At 52.7% G+C, this 18416-nt stretch overlaps 1 protein-coding gene across 1 annotated transcript in view; it reads right to left on the bottom strand.

The window, feature by feature from the left end:
• The window catches only part of LOC144717998 (RNA binding protein fox-1 homolog 1-like), a 39492-nt gene that overhangs the window by 18061 nt on the left and 3015 nt on the right, over window positions 1-18416 (bottom strand). Inside the window, exon 3 of the mRNA XM_078593880.1 lies at window positions 4170-4310. Within this exon, the coding sequence (XP_078450006.1) occupies window positions 4170-4310 (141 nt within the window). The remainder of the gene's footprint in view (window positions 1-4169; window positions 4311-18416) is intronic.

The following is an 18416-nucleotide window of genomic DNA, read 5'->3' as shown; positions in this document are numbered from 1 at the left end:
CTAGAACCACGCCCGATCGCCTTTGTCTCCCCAGTGGCGATGCTTACGCGTCGCACCAGTTAGATATATTTGGCTGAATCTACCTAGGGGAGGCCCGGGACCGGGTTCAGATGTTCGTCACTGGTGTTGGCCGCGAGCGGGAATGCGGCGCGCTAACCGCTACACTGCCGCTCCACAAATTGACACGCACACTGACACTCACTCACACATTCACGAACACGCACACTCACTCGCACACTCTCACGCACATTCACTGACTCACACACTCACAAATACACTCACTCATACACACAAGACAAAGATCCCCCGTATAGCCTGAACAGACTGGTGGGGAAAGTGTTGTTAGGAGGAACCTATGAAGGCCGGCACGGCACACGAAGGGGTGGGTGGCCAGCACAATGCCCGGCCGCCTTTATCTCCCTAGTGGCGATGTTTACACATCGCAGTAGGTACTCATTTGAGTTTGAGTCGACCTAAGGGAGGCCCAGGACCGGTTCAGATAATCCCCACTCGTGTTGGCCACTAATACAAACACACACATGCACAAACACATTCACACGCACTCACACACTCTCACACACACTCACACGCACTCATACTCTCACATACACTCACACACACTCACACACACGGAGTCCTCATCGTCATCCTCGTTCTTCAAAACGTTTCGAAAACTCATCCACCGTGGCTCACGCTGCTGCTTTGTCCATTTCGCCAATTTGATGGGGGTCTTTTGTCTTCGTCCAATTGTGCTCCCGGTAGCGGGTCGCGAGATCCGGGGTCGAATCGGAACTCCCAGTTCATTTAATAAGCGGCGCTTGACAACGCGCGCTGAAAGAAGACCCCATGAAAGGAGATATTCATCTCCGGCTAGGATCCGTTTCACGTGATCGTGCCCCCTCCCTTGACTCGTTCCCTCCTCCGGCTGCCGCTCCATCGCCAGTCTCGACCATCGGCCACCATCGGCAGGCAACGTCCGCGTCTCTCCCGCTGGCGAGCGCTCCCCGTTCCTCGTGCCGTCTCGCGGTTGCAGTACTTCGAAGCGCGCACCTTTTGCGTTTGATTTTTTCTGTGCGCACTTTCACGTCTATCAATCGTCTCTCGCCGAGTTGCGGAAGTTTGACACCCTCGTTGCCGGCGATTTTAACGATCGTCTCGGGTATTTTCTTGCACCGATTTTCTACAGAAAGTGCATTTTCGGCTTGCTTGCATCCCAGGTCTCCCTTGCACCCCCAGGTTTCCCTTTCACCCCAGGTATCCTTTGTGAAATGGATGTTAATCGTGACAGCCTCGTGCTAGCGCATGAATTAACGTGCGCATTGAATCTCCCCCGGTTGATCGACAGCGCATAAGCGTAGAGCAAAGGCTTGAATCTTTCATGGGTGGAACCGAATTCGCTTCTTGCAGACGCTCTCGGCACGCGGAGCGAAACGTTGGACTTCGTGCCGAGCAACAACGCTTGGCACAACCCACACGATATGTCGGTGAGCCGCACAGAAACAGCCTCCCAACGCCCGTGCAATCGTATCGCCACGGTGACCTAGTCGGGCAGTGGTGGCTATGGCACGTGCGACCCAGGGCTGTGGAGGCAAGCGGCGAGGGTTGGTGTTGGATCACTGCACGGATATTTCGAGGAGGAGCCGTACCCCTGGCTCGCCGGGTGAAAACGGTACAGCAAGTGGACTAATTGCCATCTGTGTCCATCTGTACGGGGGTAGATTGAGTGTTTCCCGCTCGCGCGGGGCGCGGGTTTTCTCGGGCTATTCCGGTTTGCTCCCACAAGTTAAAAATAAACACACACCACCGTTCGTTGGCTGATAGCATCGTCAAATGAATAAATAAACGCAACCAATGTGTCAGGGGCCTCTTGGCAAAGAGCGCTACAACTCAGCGTGGCGCTCTCTTGGATAATCAAGTAAATGATGATGACGATGACTTAGAGAGGGAGGGAAGGGGCGATCCCTGGCACATCCTCTCTCGCTAGCTCGCTCGCGACACCCCTTGCAGTAGCCTGGCGACAACAGTCATCTCTTCGTTTCGTTAGGCATTGTTCTAAACGGAATGCCTTTGCATAGCGCTGCGACAACTCCGATTGCCTTTGCATAGCGCTGCGACAACTCTTCTTATCGGCGGCCGCGCGCTCCCCGCTGCCCCAGCTCGGGCCGGAGCCGCGTTTGATCACGTTTGCTGTTCCGCACTCTCTGCGAAACCAGCGAACGATGAAGCGACAGGGCTGGGGAGGGGTGGTTGTGGCTGCGGCGAGATCGCGATCTCCAGACGACTTGTTGGCTGTTCGCCTCTTTCTCTCTCCCTCTCTGTGGGTGTCCGCGCGTTTGCGTAGTGAAAGAAAAAAAGTGAACTCCGCAAAATGAATCAGCTGCCGCGTCCGCGCAAAGGAGCGTGCGTGTACCTGGGGTGGCGGTGGTGGGGGGGGGGTCTGGAGAGGGGGGGGGGGGTCTCCCCTCGAGCGCGGGCACCAGAAAGGGCAGGGAACCAAAGTCAGGAGTGGATTACGCTGCGACATTGGACGTGAGAATTGAACAGCTGTGTAAAAGGACCATGCATTGCAATGCGGGGCCAGGACAGACTTGTGAATACAGTCCGCCCAGTCCCCCCCCACCCCCTCCTCGTCAATTCTGCATGATGAATGCTACCGGCACAAGCTGTGTCAGTCATGGGGGAGGGGCGGGGGTGATATTTAAGATGTTTTCTTGTTCGTGTTTTTGTTTTTTGTTTGTTGCGGTTGCACCCGTTTTAAGAGCCGAATTGCTCACAGGGCTATACCTAATAAATTAACTTGAACTTGATATTTGACCATACTTCACCACGCTGGTCAGTGCGGATTGGTGAAGGGGGTGGTGTGGTGGCCTAGAACGGGTTCCGATATCATAGCTGATGACAGCGCAGGGTGGCGTATCGAATTCAGGTGGCTCGTGTCTACAGCGCTGTGCGCTAATCGCCGCGCCACCGCTCCCTGACCTCTCGAGACGCAAGCGCACTGCTCAACGAGGCAACAACCACCGCCCTATTCACGCCCATAGACCTTGACCCTTTGACCCCAACCCTAACCGTGACCCCCATCCCTGCCGCGAAACTCTGCTTGTTCTCCTGCTCACATGCCGTGATCGCTCTTCGCTCTGTCCATTCCCTCCCTGTCCTCCGGCTCTCACTACGGTGTTTTTATCTCTTTATTTTGGTGATTTCGAAAACGTTTTGGATTATCCATATTTGTTTGTTGTTGTACAGAGTTAGACTGATAACTTTAATCTAAATTGTCTTGTGGTTGTTATTGTTTGACTTGCATGCCACTGGGATTTTTGCACACAGCGTTGATGTACGGTGCTTTTTCTGGAAGATTTTGCTGCTGTTTTTTCCTGGATTTTTCTGTTTGCGTGTAGTCACTTTAAGATGTTTTCTTGTTCACGTTTTTGTTTGTTGCGGTTGCACCCGATTCAAGAGCCGAATGGCTCACAGGGTTATACCTAAACATGAAAACTGAACTAAACTGAGATGTTAACTACCTAGGCTGGCACGCAAGGAGGACGCGAGTTCGACCACGACCTTGACGTCCGCTCTATAATTGGCGTTTTCGTGTTTCTATCCCCGTGGTCGCGTGGATTTTTCTCCCGGGTCCTCCGGTTTTTCCCTATCGACGTCACGCGTTCACAGTTTTTGTCGATGGTGTGAATGCCAACGTGATAACAAACCACTTCGCTGAGCTACCATTTGTGATAGCCAGGTCGCATCTGCAACGTAGCTCTATAGCTCAATGGACCCTTACTTGATGAAATAACAAAACAACATTTATTATGGGACCTCCTTTGCCAATACCAAAATATACTAATAGGGGTGTTCCCCTTTTTTCTGGCAACAAAACTGACACCTTTTGCAAGGAATCATGTTTACATTAACCACAATACTTGCAGTCAAATGCAAAAAAATACTTGCATTTGACTGCTAGTATTGTGGTTAATGTAAACATGATTCCTTGCAAAAGCTATCAGTTTTGTTGCCAGAAAAAAGGGGAAAAACCCAATTAGTAAAACAACATTTAGTTTAGATTCTTTCCGCTACCTCTGCCACACCATCGACACCCTGACCGACGCTCGCCGAAACCTTTCGCGACAGAACGACGACAATGACATCTTCGCCGAGTCGTGGATACTGACCCCAAACATCTGCCGGAGGTCGGGGTCTCGGAAGCGGAAAGGAATGTTGGAGATGTGTAGACGCTTGGGCTGAGGCTTCATCTCTCCTCCCTCCCCCAGGGCGGCTGGGTGGTGCAGGGGGGAGCATTCCGTCTCTTCCGTCTGTTTGAATGGGGGTGGGGTGGTGGGGGGGGGGTGTAGGGGAGAGAGCGAGAGAGGGAGGAGGGAGAGGTGGTGGGGAGTAGGGGAGGAGAGGAGGAGGGAGCAGCAGGGAGAAGAGAGAGAAGGGGAGGGAGAAGGAGGGGAGAGGTGGTGGGAGAGGAGAGACGAGGAGTGGTAGGGAGGAGCAGGGAGGGAGAGGAGGCAGAGAGAGGATGGGATCAGGGGAGGGGAGAGGGGAGGAAGAAGGGAAGCCGAGAGGAAAGGAGCGTGGAAGGGAAGGGGTGAGAACGGGCGAGGGAAGAGGAGTGAGGAAGTGAGGAAGTGGGGAGGGGAGGAGGAGAGGAGGGGGGGAGGGGGGGAGGAAGGGAGAGGGGTGGGGGGAGAGGGGGTGGGGGGAGAGGTGGGGGAGAGGAAGGGAGAGGGGGTGGGGGGAGAGGGGGTGAGGAGGGGGAGAGGAAGGGAGAGGGGGTGGGGGGAGAGGAGGGGGGGAGGGGAGGAGAGGGCAGGAGGAGAGGAGGGAGAGAGGAAGGGAGAGGGGGTGGGGTGAGAGCAGAAGGGGCATCGATGAAGGTTACAGATGCCACAGCGAGGCTTGGGTTTGGGGTTAAAGTGGAGGGGGACGAGGGTTTTTAAGGGGGGTGGAGGTGTTGGAAGAAGAAACCGAAGGAAATGTCAACTTAAAAATAAGTATGACTGACTAGAGACGATTGAATGGTACTGGGAGACTATGATGACATATGGGCACTCTCCCTCTCTCACTCACATTCACTCAAGACAAAGCTCCCCCGTATAGCCTGAACAGACTGTTGGGGCAAGTGTTGTTAGCGAGCACCTACGAAAGCCGGGCAGGGCACACGAGAGGGCTGGTGGCCAGCACCTCGCCCGGATTCCACGGCTGATTCTACACCATCACCGTAATCTTCATCAAGACCACCGACCTACTCCACTATTGTCATGACACAAACATCACCACCTGCGAGAATTGTACCCACCTCACCGGGTGTCGAATCGTACCCACCGCTACAAACACACACAAAGACAAAGATCCCCCAGATAGCTTTTGACAGCACCTTGTGTGCTGTTGGATGAGGAGGAGGGGTGGAGGGGCGTTACGTGGACGGCAGGGTGATGCATTGATGACACGTATGTCTCACGGCAACACGCGGCTGGGTTCGACTCCGGACTCGGGCAACTTTGGAGTTTGTACATTATCTCCCCCCTCCCCTCTTCTGCGGAGGTTTCATCCACATTTGTTCGATTTCCTCCCACAGCGAAAACGTGCAATGTGTCTGGTATCGGTGAAAACATCCCAACGTAAACAAAAACAACCTGCATATCAACAATCGTGCTCGACCGCCGATTCGCCCTGTTGGCTACGTACGGTGCGAAAGAAGTTCAACAAGCATGCAGCTGGGGGTCACAAACAGAGTAGCAAACATTGCACCACCGCCCCCCACCCCACCACCCCACTAATGTGACGAAAATTTGTCAGAACCCTGCTGAAAACAAGCGGAAACAAACGCGTAAAATGTGACCGCGTTGCGGACTGTAATCGAGTTGAAAATAAAACGCGTGAATAAATCCACGATGATGCATCTGCACGTGGGGCGGGTCCTGTTCGCGAGCAGGTGGCGTGGGTCAGGCGCCTCGGCCACGGCCGTCTTTGTCTCCCCAGCGAGGATGTTTGCACGCAGCGTCGCATGCTCGTTTAAGTCCGAGCCGCAATAGTTTGGAGTCAAAGCCATTCGTTATGTACGTGTACCCCTAAACATGCACATTTGATCGGTATAATTTAGAATAGAAAACCAAAATATATTCGGTGAACATGATTATGGTGCTGATGGTGATGATGGTGGTGATTTTGATGATGGTGATGATGTTGATGATGGTGATTATTATGGTGATGATGATGTTGGTGATGATGATGGTGATGATGTTGATGATGGTGATTATTATGGTGATGATGATGTTGGTGATGATGATGGTGATGATGACGACGAACACATGGAAAGCAATTGCGTGGATGTACAAGCTTTACCCTTGAATCGAGTGAAGTCATTTAAGTTGTCGGATGAGGTTGTATACAATATACGTTTTATAGCGTTGTTTTATAGACTGACTGCACACATTGTAGAGGTAAGCCACTTACCAATAACATTTACCAACGCCGATTACTTGCCAACACTAATACTATCTGTTCAACTGTCAGTATTTCTTTCGCACGCATGGCTGCTGATGAACGACCCTGCACCACCACCACCGCCACAACAACAACACCAACACAAAAACCCACGCACGGCCACGAAACAAGAACGCGCATACGCACACGCGCCGTTATGCAACACGTACAACGCGGCGGGGATAATTAGGGTGCCCGGGAGAGAGAGAGAGACACATAAACGGGGTGCGATGACACGGAGTGACGTTTAACGGCGAACAACCCAAGACCTGCGTCGCGAGTGTCATCCGCTCACAGCCGAGCCGCCAGCGCGCACACACACACACATTGCACACACACATACACACTCGCACACTCGCACACACACACACGCACACACACTCGCACACACGCACACACACTCGCACACACGCACAGACACTCGCACACACACATTGCACACACACATACACACTCGCACAAACACACACACTCGCACAAACACACACACTCGCACACACACACACACACTCGCACACACACACACTCAGGACCGGTTCAGATACTCGTCACCGGCGGTGGACGTTAGGTGGAGTAGAACTCGAGTCGCCGGGTTCGTAGCGCAGCGCCCTAACCGCTACCCCCCCCCACCGCACTCAACAACAACAAAAAGACCCCCCATATAGCCTTCACAGACTGTTGGGGCAAGTGCTGTTAGCGAGCACCTATGAAGGCCGGAACGGCACACGAGGAGGTGGGTGGCCAGCACCACGCCCGACCGCCTTTGTCTCCCTAGTCACGATGTTTACACACCGCACCAGGTACTCATTTGAGGCTGAGTCGACCTAGGGGAGGCCCGGGACCGGTTCAGATAATCGTCACTGATGTCGGCCGTGAGCGGGAATCGAACCCGGATCGCCGGGTTCATAGCTCAGCGCGCTAACCGCTACACTACCGCTCCCCACAACAACAACAACAACACACACACAGACACACACACAGACACACACACGCGCGCACCCACGTGTCTGCAGGCATCGGGAGAGAGAGCGAGAGAGACTGCACTGAGCCCATGCTGTGATCAGATGCTGTCATCGTGGAGCTGTCGGCATCAGGCGCACGGTCAGGCTCACACAGCCCGAGCCATCAGCCCTACCAGCTCCGAGCTCTCACGGCAGCCTCGTAGCAAAGGGGGAAGGGGTGGGAGGGGGGCCGAGCCACCACCCCCCCCCCGCTGCCGAAAGCTCAGGTCCACTTTGAATGCTTCGAGAACAATTAAGCGATGCGCTTCGCGGCTCGGCTCGTACTCACAGGCGGTGAGAGCCGGAGACGCGAGCAGATCTCAGCGTGACTCATTTCGATTAGCCTCGACATGTATTTCAAGTTTGATTCACGTGCTGTCCTGCCCTTATTCTATCCGCCCGCTCAGTATTTTTAGGATGCCCCGATTTTAATTCAAAGTAGCGGCCAGCAACTCCTTATGGAACCCTCCGTCCCTCATTCCTTCCCAGCAACCCTCCAGCTAGCCAGCAAAACTTTTTCCTGATATAGTATGACGAGTCTTCTTGGTTCTTTCGGTAAAGTCACGTAGAAGGGAAGTAATAGAATAATAAAATAATGCTCACGACGTTTCGGCCACAACGCAAGCAGCCGTCCTCAGGCCTGGTCTTCGCCTGAGGACGGCTGCTTGCGTTGTGGCCGAAACGTCGTGAGAATTATTTTATTTTGTTTTATTTTTATTATTTTATTACTTCCCTTCTACGTGACTTTACCGAAAGAACCAAGAAGATGAATCCATGCAGTCACGAAAGCTTTAAATCGAAATTTAGTATGACGAGGCCAGGCCACAGGGTTGCTCAACGTTGCTCACACCCCCAACAATGCGCACTCATCCTCTATCGCAGTGGTGCTTAACCTTCACTGCAGTCTGGGACCCCTTTGGTCACAACATCTACAATGTGAATACAAACGTGGGGTTTGATGAAACAAAGGAAGATGCACTTACGTGCCCCGTGCTGAATTCGCGATTTCAATGATTTACCTTCTCAAACAAATCTGGCCACGTCTCGCACCTCCAGGCGGTGCGTGCACCCCAGGTTAAGAACGACTGCAACTATGATAAAATAATGATAATGATTCACTGTAAACAGGACAGTGGCATTTTGAAATGTACCTATTTTCAATGAGAAAACGTGTGCATTAGTGTCATTCCTTCACGTAAAGTCCTGGTCACAAAAGCAAAGTTTGTGGGGACTAATAGACATTTTCTATACTTTTAGGCGTGAGCAATTAAAAAATAACACTCACTACCCAGGAACAAAAATTGTGTTACATCGTATAATTAAACATCAACTTCGCCGTGAGAATGTTGTGGTTGCGATGTGCTGGGCTACTCTACGCAGTGTTTTTTTTTTTTTGTGGTTGTGCCGCGTGCAGTTCCCGAAGGAGCTGTCGGCACGTGCAGTGAAACGTCGGACATCGTGTCGAACACCATCGGTGAAAATTGTTTTTTTACCCTTCTATCTGGCAACAAAACTGACACCTTTTTACAAGGAGTCATGTTTGCATAGACCGCAATACCTGCAGTCATAATACAAACAAAAGACAAAACTCTGATAATGTGCACTGTCCTTGAAGTTGATTGGTCCACACCCGAGACAGCTTTTCTTAGAGCCTAGTCTCACATGGGTTGGACCAGATGACGCCAAAAGGCGCACAACTCAAAGACAATGCACCAACAGAGTATGAGAGCTCGGGGCAAGCATCTACACTATGGGAACCTCATTTGCCAGTAAAAATATGATAATTGTTTTTTTTATCATATTTTTACTGGCAAATGAGGTTCCCATAGTGTAGACCATCGGTGAACCAGATGAAAGTCGGCATCAGCTGTGGCTACGGTGGCTTCGAGCTGTCACTGATGGGGTTCGTGGGTGTGTGTCCAGGTTTCAGCGGCCAGTCATCAAAGCGTGTCCTCGAGTTTTCCCGAGTTAATGTTTTCAGCCCGGTCACCAATGACCAGAGGTGGGACAAAGTCATTGTTATGCAAGTCCAAGTCGAGTCGCAAGTCATCAAATTCATGACTCGAGTCTGACTCGAGTCCAAGTCACATGACTCGAGTCCACATCTCATAGGTGGGACAAAGTCATTGTTATGCAAGTCCAAGTCGAGTCGCAAGTCATCAAATTCATGACTCGAGTCTGACTCGAGTCCAAGTCACATGACTCGAGTCCACACCTCTGCCAATGACCGCACACACACACACACACAGACAAATCGCTCATCGCATTAACGTTCGTCCTGCTCTCAATGTATATGAGTTCCATGTTTATTGATTAAAATATCGCTTTGACCGTCATGCACTCCGCACCTCCAATTAGCATGGTTGTCTCCCTCCGGTGCGAAAGAAGCTCAGAGCACGTGCATCCATACGACGGACATTGCTACCATGTGGCAGAGCGTGCTAACAACACTTGCCCCAACAGTCTATTGAGGCTATATAGGGAATCTTTTTTCTTGTCTTTGTGGACCAGAGGTCACATTCAGAGATGCCAGAATGCAGCTCTGTGAAATCCACTTCCGCGGGCCGTTCTCTCGCACGGAGGATCGCGTCGCTGTGTGAGATGATGACGAAAGCGCACACAGTGGGGAGGGGGGTGTGGGGGGACCAAAAATTCGCTCAAGTAAAAAAAAAGTTCAAAAGCAGAGTGCAAAAAAGAAGATTCGACGGAAATATTTGCACCACCGCCCCCTTGTCGCCACCCCCACGCGGCTTGTGCTCAGACACCGAACTCGTGGATTCGCCAGCCCAGCCGAAGTGGCTGGCTTCATCATAGCCCCCCACTCCCCCCCCCCAATGCACCCCGCCACCACCGGCACGAGGTTGCGCTTCGTTCAGTTTTGCGGGAGAGTCACTCGCGCCTGCAGCGTGGGGATTGAGTTGGGAATGTGCCAGGGAAACTGCAGGGGTCCGAGGAAGGTGGATGTGGAGTTGGGTGGAGGTGGGGAGGGGTGGGGGTGAGGGGGATTGTGTGGGGGGCGGAGGGGGAGGAGGGAGGCGGGAGGCGCACGAGGTGGAGAAATGTGGCGTCGGGGAAAAAAAACAGAGGCTCGAGTTGATGTCATTTGCCGGGGTGGGGAACATCATCCAGAGCTGTCCCGTAGAAGATGACGAATCGGGGCGCCTGCCCCGGGCCCCGCGCTTTGGGGGGGGGGACGCTTCGGCGTCACGGTGTCAGATGTAATACAGCGCGATCAGTTTGAAGGCGTCGGCGGGGTCCACACGGTTGGATTTTTCTGGGGCCCCGCACCCCCCAATGGACATCAGCGCCATAATCATTGTCACGAAGAGCATCGATTGGCAATGGGTGGGCAGGGGGTGAGCGGCAAACTGGGGAGGTTGCGGCACATGAGGCGATGGTGTCTATGGTTCGACACACGGAGATCTCTACGGGTGTGCTGCTCACGTGTTGAGCCGAAACTCTGTGCGGTCTGCCTGAGGCTAACGCACACACACACGCAACGTTCGCACGCTCACTCGCTCACTATAACCAACCACTCCGCGTACACTGATCATCACGCAACCATCTACCGCACACTCACCCATCTCACACCTATCCCACAGACTGTTGGGGCAAGCGTTCTAAGCGAACACGTGTTGACACCTATGAAGGTCGGCACGGCACACGACGGGGTGGGTGGCTAGCGTCACGCCCGGCCGCATTTGTCTCCCCATTGGCGATGTTTACACATCGCATTAGGTACTCATTTTGTAGGCTGAGCAGACCTAGGGGAGGCCCAGGAAAGGTTCAAATAATCGTCACTGGTTGTTGCCCGTTAGCGGTAATGGAAGTCCGGTCTCCGGGTTTGTAGAGTCGTGCAGTAACCACTACACTACCGCCCCCCCCCCCATCCCACACACGCTCATCAGTGATCCTCCGCGCAGCGTCCGCATTGTTCCACCACGCCACTAAACCCCCCTAGAGGTGCCCATGAGCAGGCACGACGCCGACGGTCCGTAATGGTTGTTACTGGCGCGGTCGCCTCTCTCAGACACGCGCCGGAGCCTCTAGCGCAGGACACGGGAGCCGTGTGGCTTGTGATCATCAGTGGCCCTGGCGGCCTGGATGAGGAGGAGGAGGAGGAGGCCGCGGCGGCTGTGAAGTGAGAACGGTGGAGAGAGGTCGCGTTTAATGGGGACGAGGTCCCGGAGCAAAGAGGATTCGCGAAACCCCCGGCGGGTCAGGCAAGGCCCCCATGAGGGGCGATAAGGAGGGGTGAGGGAGGAGGGTTGAGGATGTGGGGGTGAGGAAATGAACCCCGGGCACTGAACGGGGCTAGTGGGGTCGAGCAAGGGGACAGTTGGGGTGAGCGAGGGGTACCCAGGAGCAGGCAAACCCCTCGGGGATGAAGAGAAAATTGTCGTGTGAGTCATTGAGTTTCCGTTGACGAAGAGCGCATGGATAACAATGGCATGGATAACAATGGCATGGATAACAATGGCATGGATAACAATGGCATGGATAACAATGGCATGGATAACAATGGCGAGTCCATGCGTCTACTGTGCATTCACCTCTGCATAGGGATGGGGCGTACAATAAAATAGGGTTGTTATCGACAGGCATAACTTGCACTCTTAGTGGTAGTGCCTTACGCCGATAATCCGGACTCAAAGCTAGCCTTGTGGCGCTCCATAAAATATCCAGTGGGAAATTCGGCCCTGATCATTAACATCAGCCATGTTCAATCAACTGCTGCATGAAGGTCTCTACCAAGTTGTCGCTATCTCTCACAATCCCGCGATTGTAATAATCCACGCATTGCACCCGCGCGCGAGCTGATTGATACATGATAAAAAAACAGAAGGCTGACGAGATAGAATTATTTATTCAAACGGCGATCCTGAATCGATGAAATGACTGAATGTCAAATCTAACTGTGGGTCAGAATAACAGGGCCACCCCCACCCTTCCCCCCCCTATCATTTACGACACATTTACATTGATGCCACGTAACCCAAAACAACACTTGATCAGATTTGCGTTGGGACGTGGCCCCCGTCTCCCGTTCACGGACTAAATTCCGCAGAAAACCTGTGGAACCCCAGCCCATCGCTTCACGCCAGGAGTGGAGGGGGGGACGACTCGTATCGTGGGACCACACTCGAGTTTTGTTTAACACGGGTGGTGCAAAAATGTACTGCGTTCCCGCGTTACGGATGATGCCAGTGTCTGGTCGCGTTGGTGTTCCTTTTGGGATGTGTTTCAGATTTTTTGTTTGGATGAATCCGATGAAAACAAAACCCATTTGGGGCCTAGATATAAAATTTCGGACGATCCGATAGTTCGTTTGCTGTTGCTGTTTCAGTTTGATCTGAAGACCGGATCGATTCCACCCTTGGTGAAAGTGGTGTCACATAGCTCCCAGGTTGCGCCGCGTGTAATCCAACGTGATGGAAAATGTTGTCCTTCCCCGCACCTCCGATTAGACACGGTTGGCTACGTATGGTGCGACAGAAGTTCAACGAAAAGGGGGACGGATCTCGTACATACGATGAGGGTTTATGCGCGGTGAATGTTCATGGATCGTACGATTGCGAATTCCTCATTGTTTTTCACCGAAACGTGTTTGGTTTGACTGCACAATGAAATACTTGGTGTACACACGCGATGCGATCACGTGGCATCAGGGTGACGTCACTGCCGCAAAACACGAAAACCCTTGGCAGGATGAGTACGTCACGGAAAAGCCCCCACAAAAAAATAACTGATGGGGAAAAAACATCTCTGAAATTGTCCTTGAAATTCCTGCCCCCTTGCCACAAACATATGAAATCGCTATTTTTATTTAAACGATGTTTTCGCTTAATTGTTTTTATCTTGGCCACTGAAGGATGTTGGTACAACTCAAGCGTTGCCAGCAAGTAAAACATTTGGTCTGGGCACGCGGACTTAGCCAACCCTGGGCTCTCGCGTCCACTCAGCCACAACACAAAAGCAGCCTTCACCTGCCACTCTGCAAATTGGCGGTGACTTTGTGTGTGTGTGTGTGGAGAGAAAGACCAGGAACGGACAAAAGAGCCACGCCAATTACGGGCAGAGGCGGTGACGCGCGGCGAACTCCGTGCTTCCGTTTAATCCATCGCGATGGTTTTGGATGAAGACCGTCAGGCGAGAGAAGCTGCCGCCGCTGCTACTGCCGCTGCTGCTGTTGCTGCTGTGCGTGGTGGGTGTTTGTCTCAAGCGACAGATGACTGCGAGCGTTTCATCTCAAGATGGCCTAGATTCAGCCTGGCCGCTTCAAATTTAATTCCGCAAATTAACCGAGAAGCCACCAACACCGCTGACCCCCATCTAATTTCTCCCTCTCTCTCTCTCTCTCACTTTTTTTCTCTTTACTAAAAGTGATTCAATTAAAATGTTTCCGCTGGCAGATGGAGATGGAAAAAATAAACTTAAGCGAACGCTGCGCACTCGAAACAAAATGCAAACGTGAACCGAGATGGAAGGGCGTTTATTATTATTATTATAATAATAATCTAATCCGCGTTAATTATATCGGCTAAACTTTCCTGGGCACTGTTAAATCTGACCTTTATTCGGCAAAAGGTCACCAGCGGCGGGTGATCGCCGAACGCCGCAGGTTCAACGGCAGCGGCGAAGCTATCGGGTGCGCAGGCGGTGCAACTGCACAGCGGCCCACGGGGCCTAGGGGTTGCTGTAGAAAGAGGGGGGTGGGGTACATCGGGCAGGGGCCACCCGTTCCGTTCCCTGCGCGAGAGACCATGCCAACCGCGCCGTGCCCCTTGGTGAATGGGCATCAAATAATTCAGAGGGTCATCTCTGAGGCCAGCGGCCCCCGCAGTGAACCCACAAGATACGTTGTTCTGAACAAGTCTGTTGAGGACGTTTGTGTCTACGAGGCAGCAGTCAACCTCCCTGAGCTGCCACTAAAGAAAGGTCGATAAACTATGTGTTCAAGGATGGAGACTAGACCACTGTAAAGTACTACAAGACCAACCAGCACTGCCACTCAACCACCCACCGCTCCCGTTATGACATTGGATTCCCATTTGGACACCCTCCACTATCACCAAATCACCCATCACTACCACTAAACCACCCATCACTATCATTAAACTACCTAACAGGACCACTAAACCACCTGTTAATCCCACTAAACCACCTAACATTTCAACTAAATCACCTGTAACTACCACTAAACCGCCCATCACTACCACTAAACCACCCATCACTATCATTAAATTACCTAACATGACCACTAAACCACCCGTTAGTCCCACTAAACCTTCTAAAATTTCAACTAAATCACCTGTAACTACCACTAAACCGCCCATAGCTACAACTAAACCCACCCGTCTTGACGGCAATAATTGTACACATTTCACAACAGCACTAATGTATGACCTTTGTCATCTCTAAATTATAGAGAAAACACACGGGGATCGGAGGACAATCGCACGTTAGCTGAATCGCATCGCCCGTTAATAAGAGTACCGCAAAGGGGGCTGGGGGGGGGCTGGCACGGGACACACCGCGGCAATGAGGATGGATGGATGATGATGGCGGTGGCGGTGGTGGTGGGCCGATGGGCAAAGAACGGTGATGGAACGGGCAGAGTTGGGAACGCGCGCCAGATGACGACTCCCACCGTTGAGACGGGGCGATAAGAATAGCTGAGGCGTGTGGGACGGAGCGAGATGGATTGTGGCATCAGCGCGGGCAGTGTGGATATATGGGCCCCCTCCGATGCGCGTGTATATATTGTAACGCGCTTGGGGGAATGCATTTGCATCTGGACTCTGTATACAAATATAATGTGGAAAAAGAAAATAAACAAAACAGACAAAGGCACGGCACCTGCAATGTCTTTCTTGCTTGCTTGCTCACGGCATTTGCTGGTGGAGAGGCCGCCAGAAGGTATTTGGTCTACTCTTCCACGCGAGTCATATATCTTTTAAAGAGGAGATGGGGGTGGGGGGTATACCTATCCAGAATGTACCCCACCGCACGCAAGCAACTGATAGATCGAGTGCCATGTGCTCCATTCCAATTGCTGGGTGGACAGAGGCGGGGGTGGATTTACGAAATGTGCTCAGTTTAATCAATTGCCGCGCCGAGGGATCGAACCGGCGGACCTCTGGATAGCGAGTCGAGCGTGATGCCCGTTACACAGCAGCAGCATCCCTTTTGAGGCCAAACTATAACCCACTGCCCTTTGTCGTCGATCCACTGCTGAACGAAAGCCTCTCGGTGCCGTGTCGGCAATGGGGATTTGTACTCTTAGTTCTTTCGGTAAAGTCACGTAGGTAAAAAAGTAAAAAAAAATAAAAAATTACATTTTTATTTAATTTTTTACCTACGTGACTTTACCGAAAGAACTAAGCGTATGAATCCTTGCAGTCACGAAAGCTTCAAATATAGAATGGGGATTTGCTTGACCATACTTCACCGCTTTGGTCAATGCAGATTAGTAAAGTAGGGGAGGGTCGGCGAGAGGGGGGTGGGGAGCGTGGCAGAACCGGTTCAGATATCAAATCGCCACTGATGCCAGCCGCCGTATTGTCCGGAAAGTAAGACGCACCATCGCGGGCGGGGGGGGGGGGCGTCTTAATGATCCGGGGAATACCGTGGGACTGAGCCGGGTTCACAGCGCAGCGCGTCAACCACTGCGCCACCCACCGCTCCACTCGCTCCAGCCATAGATTCCTTACGCGAGTGGTTCACGGTGGGGAGGCTCTCTTCGTGCGCGTGTGTAGGGGGCGCGCCGCCTCGCCAACGCGGAGCTGCGATGAACATTGACGCGGGGCACCTTTTTATGAGCTAATGAGTTGAGCGAGAAGTCCGCTGACGTTTTTGTTGTTGTTGTTGTTGCGTGAACGCGTTTATAACATCTCGGCAGGCAGCAGTCGCGTTGGCTTGACGAGCGTTTGAGCAGTGGACTGATTCGTTCCATTTCATTGTAAAGATGCCCACTTTGCGAGCCGATTTTATTGCGGTTAAATACAACTTTATGTGCGATGAAGAAGGGGCCATGACCCGAAACGTCGCCGATTATCAACGTTTTCCTTTCACGTGTGCTTGTGCACAACTGCCGAGGCAGCAGCAGCAGCAGCATCGCGAGAATTCTGCCATGTGTTGACTAGTGGTGAATGTGATTCTTTGGGTCTGTCGGTAAAGTCACGTAGATAGGTTCAAAGAAAATAACAAAAAAAAACTACGACGTTTCGATCGCAACACAAGCGGTCGTCATCCTTTTCCTGATGACGACCGCTTGTGTTGCGATCGAAACGTCGCAATTTTTTTGTTATTTTCTTTGAACCTATCTACGTGACTTTACCGAAAGACCCAAAGAATGTGAATTCCTGCAGTCACGATTTAGTGGTGAATGATAGCGCCTCTAGTGGTTGCCGGGATGATTCGGCAGGGCAGGGGGTTGACACTCGTGCCTCACAGCAACAAGAGACCCGGGTTAGACTCCCCACTCGGGGCGCCTTTCTACGTGTGGAGTTTGTATGTTCTACCCCTGTTTGTATGTTTGTGTGTACGCATGTACGTATGTTCTCTCCTCGTTCTGTCTGGGTTTCCTCCGGGCTCTCGGGTTTCCTCACACAGCTAGCTAATAACACATTCCTGCGGAGGGATATGGTAGGAACGTTGGGTTGCTCGGTCAATGGCCAGGGTCAACGGCGGCGTGGTGTATTCCGCAAATATGCCCGACTGTGAGGGCGGGCGCAAGCCGGCGTGAGTAGGTTGAACGTTGAGTTTTATATGGGCACCACGGGGTGACCAGCCCCCACCACCCAGCCCCACCCCTCCCACCCCCACCCAGCCCCACCTTCCCCACCCAGCCCCTCCCCACCCTCCCCTCTCCACCCAGCCCCATCCCTCTCATTTTTGGATGCACGACGGACGGACGGACACAATAATCCCCTATGGGCTGGTGTAACCAGGAGGTTCCTACCAGTATAATAAAATGTCACTGGGAATGTCCAAAGCATTCCGACGCTGAAAAGCCACCTGCAAATCACTCAACTTTGGATCACACACACACACGCGCGCGCACGCACTCTCGCAGCATAGCACCCCCTCGCTACGGTGACACACTTGGCAGGACCCTCCTAAAAACGAGCCCTGAGACCTGCAGGCGTTGCGGTGAGTGTCATCGTCGATGCCGATCGATGCATCGACGCACAGCGTGTCCCGTGTGGGACACAGTTGCGGTCCTTTCGCCAATCCACTGCTGGATGAGGACCTCCCCACGCCGTGCCTGTTACGCATGCACGTTGAACTTCTTTCGCACCGTACGTCGCCGAACCGTGCTATGCGGAGGCGCGATTGCGCGCGTCTGCGTGGCCACCCCGGGGCGGAGTGCGTCGCTTTGATTGGCTGCGCGAGAGGCGGCCACGTGCCGACGGACGCGTGCGCATGGATCGTGGCGTAGCGATGATGGCACGACATTTGCCAATTTACCAAGCGCAAGGAAAGACAGACAACACACACACGGGGCTGTCAGCAGCAGCAACAACAGCAGCAGCAACAGCAGCAGCCATGATTGATCCACTGCTGGATGACAGCCTACCACCCAACCTGCCTTTCCCTCCCCCCCCCGTCACAGCCGTTGACATCTCTCGCGGTTCCGCGACGCAACAATCCACCCAGCAGCCACAGTGCACGCGAGTTGATTTCATCGCTCCGTCTCCACGATGGAGGTGATTTTTTTCGGGTGCGTTCGCTCCTTTGGCTTCCACTCCGTGGTTAGACTCGACCGTCACCCCGTGTAAACACGACGTGCCCCTGCTCGAGTCCTTGTTAACTTTCTCAACAAAATTGTTCGGTGGAACTGCCTCGGCAGTGGCTCACAAGCACAACGAACTAAACGAACTGATGAGCAACGTGAGTTATTCATGAGTCATTCGTGTGCCT

The sequence above is a fragment of the Lampetra planeri genome, chromosome 1, assembly GCF_965212315.1.
Source record: "Lampetra planeri chromosome 1, kcLamPlan1.2.h2, whole genome shotgun sequence".
Taxonomy (NCBI): domain Eukaryota; kingdom Metazoa; phylum Chordata; class Hyperoartia; order Petromyzontiformes; family Petromyzontidae; genus Lampetra; species Lampetra planeri.
Note: the sequence above shows the minus strand (reverse complement) of the source record. Positions and strands in the feature narration are given on the sequence as shown.